This window comes from Brachypodium distachyon, chromosome 1 (genome assembly GCF_000005505.3).
Source record: "Brachypodium distachyon strain Bd21 chromosome 1, Brachypodium_distachyon_v3.0, whole genome shotgun sequence".
Taxonomy (NCBI): Eukaryota; Viridiplantae; Streptophyta; class Magnoliopsida; order Poales; family Poaceae; genus Brachypodium; species Brachypodium distachyon.
In genome coordinates this window covers 69,812,296-69,826,951 of record NC_016131.3, presented here as the reverse complement: position 1 = coordinate 69,826,951, position 14,656 = coordinate 69,812,296, and the positions used below count along the sequence as shown (strand labels likewise).

At 46.1% G+C, this 14,656-nt stretch overlaps 2 protein-coding genes across 2 annotated transcripts; both read left to right on the top strand.

Moving 5' to 3' along the window:
• LOC104582405 lies at window positions 1–1,668 on the top strand. Its single transcript, XM_010231927.1, has 5 exons — window positions 1–317; window positions 576–741; window positions 843–1,006; window positions 1,102–1,393; window positions 1,522–1,668. The coding sequence occupies exons 1-5, from the start codon at window positions 1–3 to the stop codon at window positions 1,666–1,668; spliced, it is 1,086 nt and encodes a 361-aa protein (XP_010230229.1).
• Window positions 1,669–9,171: 7,503 nt separating this feature from the next.
• On the top strand, window positions 9,172–11,756 carry LOC104582404 (pumilio homolog 12). The gene is made up of 5 exons (XM_010231926.3): window positions 9,172–10,293; window positions 10,428–10,590; window positions 10,687–10,850; window positions 10,922–11,186; window positions 11,297–11,756. The coding sequence occupies exons 1-5, from the start codon at window positions 9,362–9,364 to the stop codon at window positions 11,438–11,440; spliced, it is 1,668 nt and encodes a 555-aa protein (XP_010230228.1). The 5' UTR covers window positions 9,172–9,361; the 3' UTR covers window positions 11,441–11,756.
• Window positions 11,757–14,656: the final 2,900 nt, after the last annotated feature.

The following is a 14,656-nucleotide window of genomic DNA, read 5'->3' as shown; positions in this document are numbered from 1 at the left end:
ATGTTGCTAATTCCCAATGTTTTTCCGCTGGAGATGATCCGATGGGAGTTGCGCAGTGGCCCGTTGAGGCTGGAACTAGCTTTGTCCCCGGAGACCGCGGCATGCGTGGTCCTCCTGCTCGAGCTTGACGAGGATGACAAGCTGATTCTCCTCAACAACGTGGTCGCCGGGGTCGAGACCTACGTGCACAGGATAATGGAGAACGGTCAGGCGCACGTGGTTTTCAACACGCTGCTTCGTCGCTGCGAGGGCCGGTACGAATTGCTCTGGCGCATCGTCCATGCCGTCATGAATTTCGACTACTGGAACTATCAATGGTACGTTCATAGATCAATCAATTCCTGATGTTTCAATGATGCCAGTTTGATCGGGAATATTAATTTACCATTTGTGTGATTCACATGTCCAATACTCCAAATCATAGGGTCAAATTACATCTGTATAAAGCAGCTAGCTAATCTAACAAAAAGTTTCGATTGAAGCATCTGCCGTGAAATTATACTGTGTTGGCCGAGTACAGCAAGTTAGTAGACCGTGTTGTAACGTGTGTTGTTGTGGATGACTGGATGGTGCAGGGTGACTTCTCTATGTATGCTCATCACGGCGGTGGCGCAGCACCCATACCCTCATCTGTGCAGGATGATTGTCAGATGCGTCAAGCGTGATGATGTGATGAACGGCAACAATGCGGACACACTACTTCAACACTGCTTTTTCAAGATGCCGTACGAGTATTCGAAGGTAATTACATGCCGCAATCACAACAATCAATGGGATTAGTGTGATGCGGAATTGCATCGCACGTTTGGTTGATCTTGTTTGCCTGCTTAATTTTCTTTCAGGCTTTGATATACTACGCCATGGACAACACCCACAACAATCTGCGGTCGGAGTTCTGGTGGAAGTGCCTGGCTAAATGCTTCACGCACGCTAAAGAACGCGAGCTCCACGAGCTCGAGGAGTTCTCCATTGACCGTGCCACAGAAATGGCCGAGGGAAAATACAGGTTACTTACAGTTCTCCTGTTCTCTGTGGTCGTAGGTTTTACGTGCTCTCATGGAAACTCTGACATATATAGATATCTCTTGCCACACCATGCAGTTGCTTCTTCCTTAGGCACGTCCTCATGCAAGGGAGCACCCTGACAAACCTCCGCCTTGTGGACGAGCTCATAGGTGTAGATCGAGAGGACATCATGCGCCTGTCCGGCGACCCGTACGCGAACTGCATCCTGCTAGAATGCTTCCTGAACACTAGCACCGATGTTCGGGACAAAGCATTGTACCGTGTGCTCTCAGCGTTTCTTGTCTTACACCCGCACGAGCTGGCCCAGCTGATGCAGAACGCTTGCGCCAATCACGTCCTCCGTGTGGTGCTGAACAGAGGCGAAGCTGTAAGTAGATCATCAAACTTCTCCGGCCCCATATTGTGATCATGTTAGTTCTTAGATGTCTTAACTCTTATGGAGGGTTGCTCATTCATTGACCGACTGATAACATGTGTTGTGTGGTCACCGCACAGGCCTTCCCGTTATTGTCGCTGATGCTGGCGGAGCGGATCCTGCTTGAGCCGTCGCAAGCTATCCTGGAGCACCCTAACGTGCAGAAGTCGGTGAATTTCGCCATGGAGATCCTTTATGTTGCAACCTTTTTCTGGGGTTGGATATGACCTTTTTCTGGAGTTATTTTCGGTGACGCCTGATAGTTTGCATTGTTGCCTGGGAATGACTAAGATGTGACCATGTACTTGTTTGTGGTGTTCAATGTCGTGTGAACCTTCTATGGCATTCTGCTAGAACTTGGTCTTAGGTAGCCTGGTTGCGGACGTTATCTTCCCTTTACAATAAACAACATGAGTAACCAATTTGGGTGTCCTTGAATGGTTACTTGAAGGCTGTAAACTTTTGAGATGCTGAAATTTCTATTGAAATTGTATCTGTTCCAAATATTTGTTTTGAAAATCTGGCTCAAAATGGTCATCAGTTTTTTTTCCTCGCATGCATGTGAGCAATGCTGTTACCTACGCACGTTGAAGAAGATTGCATATTCGTTGTTCTGTTCTAGCTTAAGCAAAATTCATTTCCGAATAGCTAGCTTAAGCAACTAAGTGTTTTGCGATGCAACATAGTACGTCTCTTGGCTGTCTGTGGAAGACGATTGATTTTTCTTCCCTTGACCGTAAAGGAGTGAATGGTAAACACTAAACGCTGAACTTATTTCCTCTCTGTTTTTCTTCTGCCTTGGTGAGTTGGTTCCCTAAGCACAGAAATTAAATCAACGTAATCAAACTAAATGTAATGGGACAACATGTCGAACAACTTGCACCCTTGCTGCTAAATGCTTTCACCGTCTATTGACAAAAAAAAGAGATTCAGTCGTTGCAGGTTACTTTTGAAAGTAAACTTAGAAGGAGGCATCCGGTGCTCCGAACCATGAGGGTACTCCCAACTCTAATGTTTATTTGAAATAATATATTAAAAAACCGAGAAAAAAAGGCATATAGATACAACACAAGTACCATCACCATGTCAAAAAAGTTCAAACCAAAATCCGATATACAAAGCGAAAAAGAAAATATAAATTTGAATGCCAATAGAACCGAGTTCCAAATGGGCTATGAATTTGGCCCACTATTGTATCACTGCTTTCTTTTTGTTTCTCCAACTATGAATCGGATTTAAATTTGAAACTCTTCTATAGTACATAAATGCACCTCGCTAACTCCTCAATTATAAACCTGTCGGGCTCCTCTTGTGGCGATTTCTCTTTGACTTCGACGTGCTCCTGCTTAGCTTCCTCGGTCCCACTTGTCATCTCTAACATTTACGCCCCTGCTGATCACGCTTCTAATCCAAATTTCTTGCTGGAACTAAAAAATATTAAACCGCCTGATACCTCTCCCAGGTTGGCCCTCGGGGATTTCAACTTGCTGAGATCCCCACTTGATAAAAACAATTAATCCTTTCGCTCCACTAAAGTAAACACTTTTAACGACTATATCGATGAGCATGCTCTTCTCGAATTACCTTTACTTGACCGCCTTTACACATGGAAATGCGAGAGAAATCCCAACTCTGGAGAGAATCAATCGTGTTTTCTTTAACCTAGCTAGGGAAAAAAATTCCCAAACTCATCCCTAACCACTCTCACTAGATTTACCTCGGATCAGGTGCCACCCATAATCTTCGTCTCATCAACAATCCCACGCCCAAAAAAACCTCCGCTTTGACAATTGCTTGGCCGCACACCCTGAATATCCGGCCCTTCTGCAACAATTATGGGCCTCTACTTTGGGCTTTAAAGACGCAATGGCGGCCTTTGTTTGCGCTACAAAAAAACCCAGAGCTATTCTAAAATGCTGGAGGAACAAAATTCTACCACACACACAGATTGAAACAAATTGTAAAGTTATAATCTCTCTTCTGGACTTACGTGAAGAAACCAGAAATCTGGCACCCTTGGAAATCTATCTACGAAAGCTAATTATTGTGCTGCTTCAGAGAGCCATCCGCGCCAAGGTGTCGCACTGGAAACAACACGACAATGTGCATTTCGCAATAGAAGGGGACGAAAATACCAAATACTTCCACGTTGCTGCCTCTCAACGCATGAGAAAAAACAAAATAGCCGCTTTGGAAAGTAATAATCTTGAGTTTTCAAATCATGAACAAAAGGGGAAAATCCTTCACGATTTCTTCACCCAGCTTTTAGGCACAACACACAACCCCTGCTGGGCCTTCCCTTTAGCATCCATGTATCCAACGACCACACCAAGCCTTCAGGGACTAGATGCCCCTTTCTCTAATTTGAATTTTTTTGATGCTTTTCATAGCGCAAACCAAAATGCGAGCCCTGAGCTAGATGGGTTTGGTACAGGTTTTTACAAACGCTCCTGGCACACAGTTACCGAAAATTCTAAACTTCCTCTCCAGCTTCTACAATCACATTGCCGACCTCTCGAGAATAAATCGTGCACACATTGCTCTATTACGAAAGAAAGATAGTGCACGATCTCCTGATGCTTTCAGGCCTATCTTCTTGTAATACGGCCCCATGAAAGCTGCAGCCAAGCTATTTACAAATCACCTAAAACCACTCATCCCACAGCTGGTCGATGGCGACCAATCTGGGTTCATCTCCGGAAGAAGCATCTCAGAAAATTTCGTCTATGCTACTGACTTGCTAAGCTGTTGCCACAAAAGAAAACTTCCAACCATTGTCCTAAAACTTGACTTCCACAAAACAGTTGATTCAGTTTGTTGGGAATCTCTACTTAAAATTCTAATTCGCAGAGGCTTCCCACCGAAGTGGTGCGAATGGATCCATGACATCCTAAATACATGTCAAACTTCTATTCTCCTAAACGGGGTCCCTCGGCCTTGGATCACCTGTAAAAATGGTCTCCGTCAGGGCGATCCTCTGTCACCGTACCTTTTTATCATTGTGGCAGATTTGCTGCAACAAATGATTTGCGCGGAGCTCCAATCGGGAAATATTGTCCACCCTATTTACGATAGTATGCTAACTGTCATGCTGCAATACTTGCTAAAGCCACTGTTAACACTGCCGTAACAATAAAAAAAATCCTCCACGATTTCTTGGAAGCAACGGGCATGGCTATAAATTATCACAAAACCACCTCGGAGGCTAACCAAATGGCCAATGCCTTAAACAAGGGCCTACCTTTGTCACCTTCCAAACTACACAGTGCTTCCTTCGCACCTCTAATTGACAGATGCGGCACCTATCAGCTGGATGGCGTGCCAAACTACTATCAAAGGGTGGGCGCCTTACGCTAGTCTCTGTGGTTTTGGATAGCCTGCCAACATATTATGTCATGCCTTTGATTTGAATCTTGTATCCAGTGAATGGCTTGATAAAAAAACGAAGAGCTTTCGTCTAGACTCAAGAGGACATCACAATGTTTGGTAGCTTGGGACTCAACTTCAAAACCTAAAAATCTTGGTGGTCTTGGGGTAAAAAACTTGCAAATTCAAAATTCTTGTTTACTTTTAAATTTTGCATACAAATATCTTCATTGGGGGGGGGGGGGGGGGGGGTTCCCTCCCCTGGAGAACATGGATTAATTTAGATCCACTGCCCCTCCCTCATACCTCAAAAATGTGAATAGACAAAACCTACAACTACTTCGCCAAATTTCTTCGGTCACTTTTGGCAATGGCAAATGTTGATTTTTTGGCTAGATGGATGGCTACTTCCTGAACCATTATTCCTATCCTACCCTGCACTTTACTCCCACGGTACAAAGCCATATTCCTGGGGTGCATGTTGTAATATATAATGGTCTGGATTTAGGCCCGCGAAATCGACTAACAGTGGGTGCGGAGGATGAGCTCGCCTCGCTTTGTTCACTTTTGCAGGACTTCAGCCTTTCGCATGCAAAGGACTCAAGAAGGCTACTCTTTGGGCAACCGTTCTCAACATGCCATGCTTACCATATGATGTGTTCTAGAGAGCAAGATCCTACCTTTGAAGAAATCTTGGCATGCCATGTTCCTGCTAAAGTGAAGATCTTCTTATGGCTCTTCTACAAGGATAGGCTCAACACTAGAAGAAACTTACACAAGAAAACCATCATCAATGACGACGCATGGCAACGCTGCCACCTTGCCCCGGAAACAAAAGAGCACCTGTTCTACCATTGCCCCTCCAGCCAGGTTGTTTGGTGCCAATTGGGTGTTATGTCTCCGTCACCTGGTGCTGCCCCTAGGCTGGCACCTCCAAGGGCTACTGCACACGCTCCGACTCTTTGGACTTGTGTGGTCCTCACGATTCTTTGGAAGATTTGGGACTCCAGAAAGAGTGTAGTCTTTCGCCATATAACTCTACCACCAATTGTAATACTTAAGAACATTGTAGAAGACTTTACTTTGTGGTCTCATCGGCTACGTAAAGCTGATGCAAAGATAGCCGCCAACGCTTGGCATGACTATCTATCCTCATGGCTCGCGACTCATGTAACTCGGTCCGTTTGAGTAATGATATTCGGTTGGGGATTGCCCCCCAGTGATCTCTCAAAAAAGTACATGAATGCAATGTATATGTGTTGATTCCTTTTACTATTTTCAAGACTTCTATACGTGTATGTGTGGGTGCGAGGGGGGGGGGGGCGTTTGGGAGTGACAAATGCAAAATGAGTATCATTTTCCTCTCTGGCACGGTGACTATCCGCCTCTACAATTCACATCTATCTATGGCCTAGCAGTTGATGCCGCTAAAAGTTTCAAAACTATATGCACATTGAAAATGTACACTCCCAGCCTAATATCTTCAGCGTATTTAATATCATGTACCATAACTCAAGATAAAAATAACTTCAGCCTCAACCTTCGCCTAATGGGTCCATTTCATAGTTAGAATCCAACCCTAATGAAGTCAGATAGAGCCTTCTGCAATAATCTCTAGGACTCCCGGTTCGACTCCCCTATGTGGTTCCCTCTCCACTTCCCTTTCAGACCATTACTACCCTCTGCTACTCTCCATTCTAACGGACCCCCGGAACAACTTATTTCCGCTTTCATATATAAGTATTGGGTTTCCCTACCTAGCGTCAAAGCGGTTGTCCAAAATGCATGAAGTCTACCAAATCCTAACACGTAACTCTTCTATCAGTTGAATCGCAAGCTTTCCACCATCGTGAAGCATCCAAGAATTTAGAATCGTGGCCTCTTCTCCAATTCAAAGCTTAACTCCGCCATCGCAAGTTTTCCCCTTAATTAATACCTTGGTATCTCGCTCTCCCTTTTAAGGCTCACTCAACACATATACTCGACAAGGCTCCGGGAAAACCCGTCTACATGGAGGGGAAAGCTACTTTCAACTAGAGGCCAGGAAACTTTGGTTAAGTATGCATTGGCCTCCTTGCCAATCGTATTTCTCCCTACCATAAAGCCATGCAAAAGCATTATAAAGGCCTTCAACAAGTGCAACAAGTGCAGAAAAGCCTTTCTCTAGGACGGGGCATGAAAGGTTTCAGGGGGGAAGTGCAAGGGTATTGGGAGCCGGTTTGCCAAGCTAAGCAACTTGGTGACATTGGTATCCTAAACCTTAACAGAGCCGGTTTGCCAAGCTAAGCAACTTGGTGACTTGCGTATCCATTAGGTGTGGCGGGAATGGACATTGCCTCATAAGTTGCGATTGGGCACCAAAATCGCTCGCGTGTGACAACATTGACAAGTAGTTGTTCACAGCAGCATCATCGATCTCCCTTGGAAATTGCCAAATGGTCATGTGTAGGATATAGCATGGCTTGATGGTGAACACAAGAACCGAAAATTCCACAATGTTGTCACAATCATGCTTGGATTAGTGACTTTAACTTGCAAGCCCTTTCTTTGGCAAGTCATATCGCGACATTCGTCACATTATGGAATTGCCTCCGGTTACTTCACCTTGAGATGAACACCGAAGTCTCGATTACTTGGAATTCTCTCCCACTGGAGTCTACAATGCCAACTCTGCCTACGGAGCTCAATTTTTTGGAGGCACCGATACTCTTCGTTGCTGCTATGGGTTTGGAAGCATTGGGCCCCACCTAAATACAAGCTCTTTGTCAGGCTAGTTTTTCAAAACTGTATATGCACCACCGACAGGTTGGCTACGCGTGGTATGGAAACCTTGGGCCCAGCTAAATGCAGGTCGTTCTTTACCTAGCTGCTTTGCAAAACCGTTTATGGACCACCGACATTGTTGGCTACGAGTGGTTTGGAAGCTCTAGGCCCTACCTGGCTGGCTTTTAATTAAAACCGTATGTTAACCACTAACAGGTTGGATACGCGTGGTTGGCTTCACTATGCATGCCAATTGCTAGCTATGTCGTCTAGGCGAGAAACCACGACCAATCTTCTTTCCGAATGTTGCTTCCAACTGACCGTGCACAATTGCAAGGCAATGGATTGGCTGCCCTACTACTCCTCTGACTACCTCGGCGGGGATCACCTCTCGATCACAGACCTTTGGAAATAAGTTGCGGCGCCCTTCTCAAGTTGCCCCTCCTAAGGGACCCGCTCGCTAACTATTCTGGTTGCGTGGAACTTTTGAAGGAGCACAACACCCAAATCTTCCTAAATATGTTGATGTGTCCTCGTGTCGTTATCTCCTGTATTAAAGACGAGATTTCTAGCTGGATTAGCGCACGGACCAAAGACTTGCCAAATCTAGATCGGACTTCCTTGTAATGGCAGATGATGGCTTGTTGTGCCCCATTCTCATGTAAATATTAATATAGTAGGTAACTTTTTAATTTTCCTCTTCAAAAAAGTAACAAACACAAAAGACAATGGCATTCTAGGAGGTTTCGAGTAGTGTCAAAGGTGTAAAACCAATTTTGTTCCTACACCGACAGGTTCGAACCCACCTAATTGCCAGCTCTATGCCTTGCTGGCTTTCAAAATCGTATGTGGACCAACGACAGGTTGATTACACGTGGTTGACCTCACCATGCATGCCAAACGCCAGTTGTGTTGTCATAGGCTAGAAACCATGGGCCATCTTCTTTCTGAATGATGCTTCTCGAAACGAGCGTGGAATTCCACAAGGCAATGGATTGGTTGCCCCTCCCACTCCTCCGACTACCTTGTGTGTGTGTGTGGGTGTGGGGGCGGGGGATCGATCGCCACTCGATTGCGGACCTTGGGAAAGCTGTAGCACCTGGCCTCCTCGGGTCATCCTTCCAAACAGACTGCAAAGTTTTGAAATCCCGCATTAAAGATCAGATTTCTAGCTGGATTAGCACGGACCAAATAATTGCCAAACCTAGCCTTTCTTGTAACGACGGACGGCTAACCGCAACCATTCTCTTGTAAATGTTAATATAATTGGTAACTTTTCAATTTGCCTCTTCAGAAGAAAGTAACTAACACACATAAAACAATGGCATTGTAGGAGAGGTTTCGAGTAATGCCAAACGTGTAAAATTCCCAAAAAGTTAGAGAAGATGATGAAAAAAATCGCACACGATACAACCACGCTGGCTATGAAATCAAACAGTCAAACCCAGCTTGCAGTTGGGGTTACAGAACGGCTGTACGGTGTACACGTGTTTATATATCTGGAGCAATTGGCAAGCTGGATTGACAGGCCATCTCATCTGGTAATCTGGTTGGAGCAGGAGTCAAGCTGCCAGTATCATTGGTTTACTTGGAGAGCACGGGTCTGTCTCTCCTAATTGCCAAATCACGGATCCATTTGCTGGTTAGTTATGATCGACAGCCGGATCCGTACAAGTCATGGACGGCGGACGGCGGACCCCTTCCTCCCTATATATATAAGCTAGCTAGCACGCACACGAATGCCCCAGAGCTTCCCAAATATCCAATCGCGATTCGATCGTTTCATTTGTCATGGATCCGGGCAAGCAGAAGCAGAGCGCCGCCGCCGCCACCGATGACGCCACAAACAACAAGTCCTCTCCCGACGCCGACGCCGCCCTCGCATCCTACATGCAGAAGGCGATGCGCGTCGACGACCTGACCTTGGAGGAGACGCAGCAGGCGGCGCAGCAGGGGTACTACCCCTACTACGTGGCGCCGACCTCGCTGTCGTTGGCGCGTCCGTGGGCGCCCCAGCGTCAGGCCATCCCCCACAACCCGCCGCTGCCGCAGGATCTTCAGGTGACGCGGCGATTCTGGCCGCAGACGCCGCCGCCGCCGCAACCCGAGCCGTCGGAGGCGAGCCGCTCGTCGCCAGGAGGCTTCTCGGTGATCGGAGCCTACCAGTACCAATCCCAATCTGTCGCATCGTCCTCTCAGCCGCCGCCTTACACGCTGAGCGCCAGCCAGTACTACCAACCCTTCGCCTCGCTCCCATCTGCGGCGGCATCGGCGAGCTCTTCCAGCACCAACAACGCCGACCAGGCCCAGTACTACCTGGTTCCCGTCCCCGCCGCCGCCGCCCACTACCAGTACCAGTCCGGTGAAGCCTCATACGCTCCTGATGATTTCTTCCTGGAACCGAATCAGATACAGATGCGTCCACGCCAGACGGCGCAGGGAGCCCTCAGGCTCCCCGATTCCCCCGAGCGCGTGGTCCGCCTGCTCCAGGACGGCGACGAGCGGACGCGCCAGAGCGTGCTCCACGCGGTCAGATCTCTCGTTCACGCTTTCATGGACAGCGAGGAGGGGCACGAGGTGTTCGTCGCGCTGTTGCGGGCCTGCTGGGACCGGCCCGACGAGCTCAAGGCCATTGTCGATGCCGCCGTCCCGCCCAGGCCCAGCTACTACTCCTACGGGAAGCCCTCGCTGCTGCTGCGTGCGTCCAAGCACGAATATTACTGGTACTTACAAAACCTTCCGCTACCAATAGTTTCCTATCTAGCATCGCATTGCTGCTCCTGGTTTTGATTGATCAATTGATTGAAATTGCCCGTTATGACCATCTGTTAATTGCCCGTCACATCTGCAAATGCAGGGATGCTTCTCTGAAGGAGCTCATCACGGCGGTGGCGAGGCACCCCGATGACCTCTGCCCGACACTCTTACAGGGTCTCCTCAGCGAAGGCTTGTTGGAACACGCCAAAGGGGAACAGCTGGTTCAGCACTGCTTTGCCACGATGCGCTACGAGGATACCAGGGTATACCTATCTTGATTTGGTTCGTAAATACGTACGTGTGTGTGCTGGCCATGCCATGTGTGTTGACCGGGTTTTTCTTCTTCTTCATGACTTTAGATTCTGCTGCGCACCGCCCACTACCAGTTTAACTCCCTGCTCAAGTCGTCGCTCGGGTCCAAGTGCCTGGTGGAATGCTTCGCGAACGCGAGAGACAAGGAGCTCCGTGACTTCCAGCAACGCCTCCTTGCTGACGCCGTCAACATCGCAACGGGAGAGTACAGGTGTGGGATCTTGTACTCTGTTGCGCAATGATTCTCGGTCGATTCTCTCTTACTACCGTGTTTTTTTGCAGCAACTACTTCGTGCAGCACGCCCTGGACCACGGCAGCAGCGACGAGTTCAAGCAGGGCCTCATCGAGCAGCTCATGGCAGATGTGGAGCACCTGTCCCTGAACCAATACGGGAGCTACGTCGTGGAGAAATGCCTCAAGAATACCGGGCTGCTGTACCGCGTGCTCCTGGCGTTCCTGCGCCTGAATCCTGACCAGCTCGCCAATCTCGTCATGGGCAAGTACGCCAACTACGTCGTCCAGAAGCTGCTCCATAATGGCAGATATGTAAGTGCTCTGCTGGTAGTCCGTAGTACTATCGCGTTGCATGCATCGTTAATTGCTCGTTGTCGTTGTCCGGCCGTGTTAATCCTGTGATACGCATGCTGCATGTGCAGAGGTTCCCTTCGGAGACAATGATGCTGGCACAGTCAATCGAGAGGCTGCCAGAGAACGTCCTGGAGAACGAGTACGCGAAGAAGGTGGCGAAGATGAGCAGGAAGATCGTCTCGTCCCGCAGGCACCGCCAGTACTATGGGTGATCCCTGGTGTATTCTGTTGTAGTATTACCCAATGCAGGCCGTCAGGCGTTTTTTAAGATTTTTGTAGCCGATCCAAAGCATGTCGTCATGAGAACCGGTATGAGTGTCTGTGAGTTCGTCTGTTACTTTGTGTGTCTGTTCGATTTGAATGATCTGTATTCATCAAAGTGTAAGCGCTACTGTCCTGTTACTTTGGGTTATATGTACTGTGTTGTGTTCATCGTCTTGTGTATCATGGGCACCTTTAAAGACAATTGTACCATGTGTGTCCCATTTGCATTCGTGGTTAAGACTATATATGAGGATTTATTTCTTATAGGGTTGTTCTTTGGATTTTCTTTAGACAGTTTTAGAGGATTAACTTCTTTGGACTTCATATCTAATAAAGTTATGGATGTACTGTAAGTTTCAAAAAAAAATTATTGATGTACTCCCTCCGTTCCTAAATATATTTAGGAACGGAGTCAGTACTGACTACTGAAGCAGAAGACGTGCCAGCGGCCAGCCCCAATCACGCTCGATGCATTGAAGATCTCCATGCACGGGCTTGAAGCCGTACTGGTTTGAAACTCCTGTTGTGAGGATGCTCTGCCTTGACATGACCTGTACAGGTTGACCCATTGTTCCAACCGGACGGACGTTCCGGCTTAAGGAAACTTGGACAACATTTTCTGGTAACAGCGGTCTCTTGCTGGCCTCAAGAATATTCTTACTAACTTCATGGGCAACTGCGGCGGCAGCAGTAGCGCTTGCTGCTCGCTTTCTCTCTGCACGTTGCTGATCCAACTGCGCCATTCGCTCCTTAGCTTCTTAAAAAACATGAAGTTCTTCTAGCTTGTGTTATGACGAACTTCTGCGATGCTCCAAGCAATGTACGCTCTTTTGCATCACCTGCATCCTGCCAAATCATTTCAAGAAAGAACAACTGCTCATATGACCTTGAACACATAATGTTCATAATAGATTATACTGAAGCAGAGCTGTATCTGAGAGGTCCCCTGAACCTAAAGTAAATAAAAAAGCTTGTATCAGGAGTGGCCTGCTGGCCTTGCAGAAAGTAAATAACATGCACATGAAACATCAAGCATCCAAATAAAAAATGTAGCAAGAAGCAGAGGGGATAACTGGGCACGAAAAATAGGAGAATATAACAATGTACGCCTCCACAGACTATAAAATGTAATGTACCCAATACATGCCAATATGCCAAACACCAGAAGGTGGTTTAATTCAATGGATCACATGCACCAATATAAAAAATAAAACCATGGCATGAGAATAAAGAAATATTAATATAATCAGAGACATGAATTGAGGAGCAATGGCAGAAGAGAAATGTTCTAAGAAATCAAGATATTGAAAATAAAGAGTTCAGCATGCCAAATTTTAAGATGGTGCTTCCAATTTCCAGGCACCATCAACCTGGACAAAGTAAACATAACCAAGCAAAAACAGTCAAGACACTGAATCTGCTGTATTAGTAAGAAAGACAACTGCATATAGATAACATCATCGCTTCATCTTGTAGTTGGACAAGAACATCTCCAATTTGCAAATTGGCAAAACAGCTCCACATTGCAGACTGAAAATGGAAATACACTGAGGTAACCACAAAAATCACCACGAAGTACAGACATAACATGTCATTGAAGTCAGTGGAAATATATCTGCTAAAAATGGAGTGACACATCCAAGCAAATAAAAATGTGGGCAATCCACTAACAAAATGATTGCAATTTAAAGCAAACTCATCCTATACATTACAATCCATCCCCACTACTCCCTCTGTCCCATATTAAGCGATGATATATTACATGTATCATTACATATATATTACATCCATCCCATATTCAGTTTACCATCCAATTTCCCAGATTTATTACTAATCAATCAACCAGGCACACCGCTGCTTCCTTCCCTCCCCCACAAGCACCAGCCACCAATTTACACACTCCTTTCAATGCCCCCCTCCGGTCATATTCCCGAATTTGAACCTCTCCCCTCCCGCCCCCCTAAGCAGCCTTTCCTCTTTCATTCCACACCTACCGTGACACCTTCACCAGACACCATTTTCTGCATCCGTGTGATATCATGCCACACTCGCTCCTCCAGATTTCATTTTACATGCCCTACCAACTACCATAGCCACCTTACCTCCCAGTCCACATTAAAAATTTCTTGTTATGTACCAAAAAGGTACCTGAGGACTTCTCAACTCCCTGCATTTTTTCTTTCACCGGTTGATATTAATTATGTAAAGTTCTCTGATTTGGCTGTCACAAAAGTTCTCTGATATGTAGTGCTTTTACATGTATCCATGAACATAATTGATCCATAATAAGTGTCGCTGATTTAGTAGTTTGCTATGCATGGATCGGAGGGAGTACGTGTTCTCATCTCTTCGAATCTATAGTTCTCATAATGATACTAATTCACCTTAGTAGTTTGCTATGCATGGTAATTTTGGTCCAAAGAAGCAAGTTAGATATATTGATGGAGAACTGATGAATATCATTGGCATTTTCTTGTTGTTATGGACCAGTGTGCCTCTAATAGTTTTTTATTCAAAGGGTTTATTTTCTGAAATTAGCAAGTTCCTTTATTTTCAGATTGCAGATTGTTAACTGAATTAGCAACGATAGAGAGGAGCCAGGAGAGTGCCTCTTACTACGGTTTCTATGGTCTATGCTAGCTTCATTCATGAGATTTAGAAATGTATTTATGTATTTGTTTGCTTAGCCATATGGATGTTGATGATTCAACTTCAGATATGATTTCTGCTATATATCCTCTATAAGCCTACTTAGTTTGGTACTGTACTGAGAAAATCTTTCTTGCAACCACGTCACAGAGTCAAGGATCACTAGCTAGATTACTAATGAGACATGGCATGCCTCATTCATCGGTCATCACCATATGAGGTATATCACCCCTATTAGAGATTTTCCAACTGCATCTTCAGTTTTTATACTACCTCTGGCCCGAATCTTTAGGAGGGGATAACTGGCCAATCATTTCGGATCGAGGCTGCAAGCGACCTCTTTATATTTCTGTATTGTCAGGCTGCTCTTCAATTTGCAAGGGTTAGAGTTCTTCCTTCAATGCAAATATGCTCTCTTTGTGCTTTCGTATGTTTAGAGGGTTGAACCGGTTAATACAGTTACATTAGTATACACTTGCTAAGAGCCCGTGCGTTGCTACGGAATGAAATACAAA

Excerpts from the sequence above, each read along its gene's own strand:
- LOC104582405 (XM_010231927.1), top strand. The coding sequence starts at position 1 with ATGTTGCTAATTCCCAATGTTTTTCCGCTGGAGATGATCCGATGGGAG. Across the intron at positions 318-575 it reads GACTACTGGAACTATCAATG|GGTGACTTCTCTATGTATGC; the intron begins GTACGTTCATAG and ends TGGATGGTGCAG. Across the intron at positions 1,394-1,521 it reads TGCTGAACAGAGGCGAAGCT|GCCTTCCCGTTATTGTCGCT; the intron begins GTAAGTAGATCA and ends GTCACCGCACAG.
- LOC104582404 (XM_010231926.3), top strand. The coding sequence starts at position 9,362 with ATGGATCCGGGCAAGCAGAAGCAGAGCGCCGCCGCCGCCACCGATGAC. Across the intron at positions 10,591-10,686 it reads TGCGCTACGAGGATACCAGG|ATTCTGCTGCGCACCGCCCA; the intron begins GTATACCTATCT and ends TCATGACTTTAG. Across the intron at positions 11,187-11,296 it reads TGCTCCATAATGGCAGATAT|AGGTTCCCTTCGGAGACAAT; the intron begins GTAAGTGCTCTG and ends CTGCATGTGCAG.